The 3,875-nt window shown below is 31.8% G+C and overlaps 1 protein-coding gene across 1 annotated transcript; it reads left to right on the top strand.

Annotated features, from left to right (window-relative positions):
• Positions 1 to 2,163: 2,163 nt before the first annotated feature.
• On the top strand, positions 2,164 to 3,687 carry LOC100572891 (craniofacial development protein 2-like). The gene has a single exon (XM_008183224.1). The coding sequence runs from the start codon at positions 2,164 to 2,166 to the stop codon at positions 3,685 to 3,687; it is 1,524 nt and encodes a 507-aa protein (XP_008181446.1).
• Positions 3,688 to 3,875: the final 188 nt, after the last annotated feature.

Here is a 3,875-nt window from a genome sequence, read left to right as displayed (position 1 = left end):
TTTTTTTTTTAATCGCATTTACTGAAAATGTATCCAGTATATAGGAATCAAATTGCCTGGTTCATTAAAAGACAATAAAGTTGCTAGATTATAAAAATAATCTCAAACTATAATATATTTTTAAAATTTGATAATTTTTAGATAATAATTCATGTAAACTATAAGTTATCATAATATTTTATAACGTATATTAGGTAGTAACAATAACATACATAAATATTTTTTTTTTTTTTAGTGAATTTTTGTACGTATTTTTTATGTAGTTTGACTAAATTAGTAGTTTTATAATTTTATTTCAAATTTCAAATTTGTATCAACAAAATATGTGTGCTTGGAAGCAAAAGGTGCTAAATAACTTTTTTTATTAAAATGTATTCTTTAAATTTTATTGTAATGGTACACACACATACCAAAATGTTTAGTAAATGTTTCTCAAGGCTACCAAGAAACCAACATGCAACAAAAATCCGGCAGGGAGATGCATTATTTTCGACAAACTAAGTGGAAGGAGGGACAATGTATGCTATAAAGAGCGGAGGGATGTCATCTCACGTATCCCCCCTTCCCCACTTCGACCATTATATAATATATATAGTTATAGTAATATTAATCAGTTAGGTACATTATGTGTAGCTAATGTATATTTTACAGTAAATGAGTTAAATTTATATGAACGTTATTAACTAGCAATTAACATTAATAGATAATAATGAATATTTTATTATTTTAAAGGTTTAAAACGTTAATTTTTTAAAAACGATTTACGCTAATTCCAAACAATATTAGTTTATCGTGTAAATTGTAATTACATTTTTGTTATTATTTATTTTTACATGATAATGAGCTATGGCATTTCAAATTGCATAATTTCCCATCTACTCGACAGGTACATTTATTTGTTTTACACTTCATCTTACAGGGACATCTTTGATAGCCTTTTGTGCCCCTAAGATTTTTACAACCTGCGGGTTCTCAAAGTCTTATCCCTTTTTCTTTAGATGATTCAAGCAGAGTTTTGAGATCAAGCAAAATTTCTTTGCATTTTACAAGTTGAGATCTCGTATAGGTACTTGTATTAAAGAAAACACATAATTACATAATTCAAACATAAGTACATGAATACCAAAATACCTATAAATTTAAATTTTGTATTTTATTTTACTTACATAATTTATAAAAACCGTTGTTAACATTAGTAATAACTACTAATAAATTTCGTGGGGATCCACGTGCTTTGTCAACAATTTTGTTTTCCATTTCAAGCTCATCCATATTGAATTTTATTAATAAATAATAATAAAACTTAAAGAAAATTAACACAACGTTTTAAGAATATTTTAGCACATAACGATATACGATGTAGATCCAATGCGTAAAGTGAAACTGTGAAAGACTGACAGAAATATTATCTACAATAGTTACAATTAAGTCCTCTACTATTAAGCCCCACTAACCTTATTTATAAACATAACTAGTTGTTATTAGAAACAGAACTAAGATATTGTAGGTATTAGAAAATACCTTTGTCCGAAGTACTATCTTCTGCGGCTGTATTCTATCTGAAACTATCATATGACAACATTTTCCATCGTGTGTAGAAATTATCGGTAATCAAACCAAAACAGAAATAAACCACGATGATTACTAGTTTGTTAGGTAACTATTGTTATTTGCTAGAAAATAACGGTTTTTTGATGTTTAACATTATTTACTGTAACATATATAAATAAATTTTCCTGATTTGGTGTTTTATTGCAATTCCGATAAGATTTTCGGTTTAATTGATAAGTGCAAGGATTTTTAGTATGTACTTGTATAACAATTCAAAATGTTTTTATTTAAAACTCCATATTCTTTAAACATATTTGATTCTTCATAATTTGTTGGCGAAGTGGATGGTTCTCACAAATAGTATAGGCTTTTATTTTTACAAATAGTGTACTGTCCCGCAAGGGTACTCTATTTTAGAAGAACGGGCCTAACGAACCCGCGGACCCTAGTTATGTTGGGCCCTCCATTAATGGGGGTTGTCGTGGGGTTGATCACCCCTCACATAAAACACTAGTGATTTCGAAACAACAACAAACAATGCCTCAGACAATAGAGTTTACGGATTTACTAATTGGAACCTGAAATGTGCGCTCGATGTATAGAACTGGAGTTATGACGATAATTGTATCGTGTCTTGAGCGATACAAATTGGACATTACCGCTGTTCAAGAAGTAAGATGGGATGGATCTGGTAGTTTAAAGACACAGGAGATGACAATCTTCTATAGCGGAGGAGAAAAACATGAAAGAGGAGTGGGGTTTGTAATTAAGAACAGTATTCTGCCAAATGTTGTGAGATTTGAACCGATAAATGATAGAATATGCTATGTTGAGCTTAAAGCTGAGTGGTTTAACATACTACTAATTAACTGCTACACTCCCACTGAGGAAAAAAGTGAAGAAATAAAAAATGCTTTTTACGAAGAACTGGATAGGATTTACGATGCATTACCAACCGGAAAGCCAAAAATCATCTTAGGTGATTTCAATGCAAAAATAGGGAAGGAAGAAACTTATAGACCAACAATAGGAAAGGATAGTCTACACAGCGATACAAATGATAATGGGAATAAACTAATAACTTTTGCAACTGCTAGAAACATGAGAATAAGTAGTACAATGTTTCCGCATAAAAAAATCCACAAACAGACTTGGATATCTCCATGTGGGAAGGTGAGAAACCAAATAGATCACATAATGGTAGACTACCGAATTAGATCAAGCATAAATGACGTAAGAAGCATGAGGGGCAGTAGTGCAGTCTCGGATCACTTCCTAGTAAGAGCCAAGGTCAAATTTAGAATATCGGTAGAAAGATCAAAAATAATGAAATGTACAAAGAAAATTAACAAAGAAATACTGAAAACAAACCACGCCAAAAATTACAAAGAAAAAATTAAGGAATACCTAGATGGCTTAGATAATAATACGGATATAAATCACTACTGGGAAAAAATGGGAAATGCAATTAAAAGGTCAGCTGAAGAAGTTTTGGGCCATGAACCAAGGATAAAAAGAAAACCATGGTTTAATGATCAATGTAAGGAAGCTATTGCAGATAGAGATAAAGCACGTTTAAGAGTAGTACAAGACCCAACAGAGGAGAACAAAAGAAGATTAGCCATAAGACAAAGAGAGGCAAAAAGAATAATTAGGATGAATAAAAGAATATGGGAAAAAGAAAAAGTGAAGGAAATAGAGGATAACAGAAAAAATAACACAAGGATATTCTTCGAAAAGGCAAACGAGGTGAGAAGAAGTTTTAAACCCAGACATACAATGATAAGAATGGAGGATGGGACTCTGTTAACAGAAAATGACAAGATAGCGAAGGCATTCAAGAACATGTTTCAGACACTCTTGAATCAACCTAGAAGAGATGTAGTAACAGAAGAATATGACACTGTTGAACAAAATATTGAACGGCCATCATTGGAAGAAGTGGAGACTGGACTGGATATGCTAAAGAATGGGAAAGCGCCTGGAGCAAATTATATAATACCGGAATGTTTTAAGAATGGAGGAGAGCAGTTGATAAAGCAGCTGCATAAACTAATTAATAAAATCTGGGATCAAGAGGAAATACCAATAGCATGGCAGCACCTCTGTATTATGTCCGGTGTTCAAAAAGGGTGACACTATGTGCTGTACAAATTATAGAGGGATTTCCCTACTCAATACATCGTACAAAGTGTTATGGAATGTCCTACTCAAGAGATTAAAGCCGTACATAAAGGAAATTATTGGAGATTACCAAGCTGGTTTCATGGCTGGCAAATAGACGCTGGACCAAATCCATGTTGTCAAACAGATAATCGAAAAAA

Source organism: Acyrthosiphon pisum, chromosome A3, assembly GCF_005508785.2.
Source record: "Acyrthosiphon pisum isolate AL4f chromosome A3, pea_aphid_22Mar2018_4r6ur, whole genome shotgun sequence".
Taxonomy (NCBI): Eukaryota; Metazoa; Arthropoda; class Insecta; order Hemiptera; family Aphididae; genus Acyrthosiphon; species Acyrthosiphon pisum.
The sequence above is the reverse complement of the archived record's forward strand: the minus strand, read 5'-3'. Positions and strand labels throughout refer to the sequence as shown.

Coding starts and splice junctions, on each gene's coding strand:
- LOC100572891 (XM_008183224.1), top strand. CDS start 2,164: ATGACGATAATTGTATCGTGTCTTGAGCGATACAAATTGGACATTACC.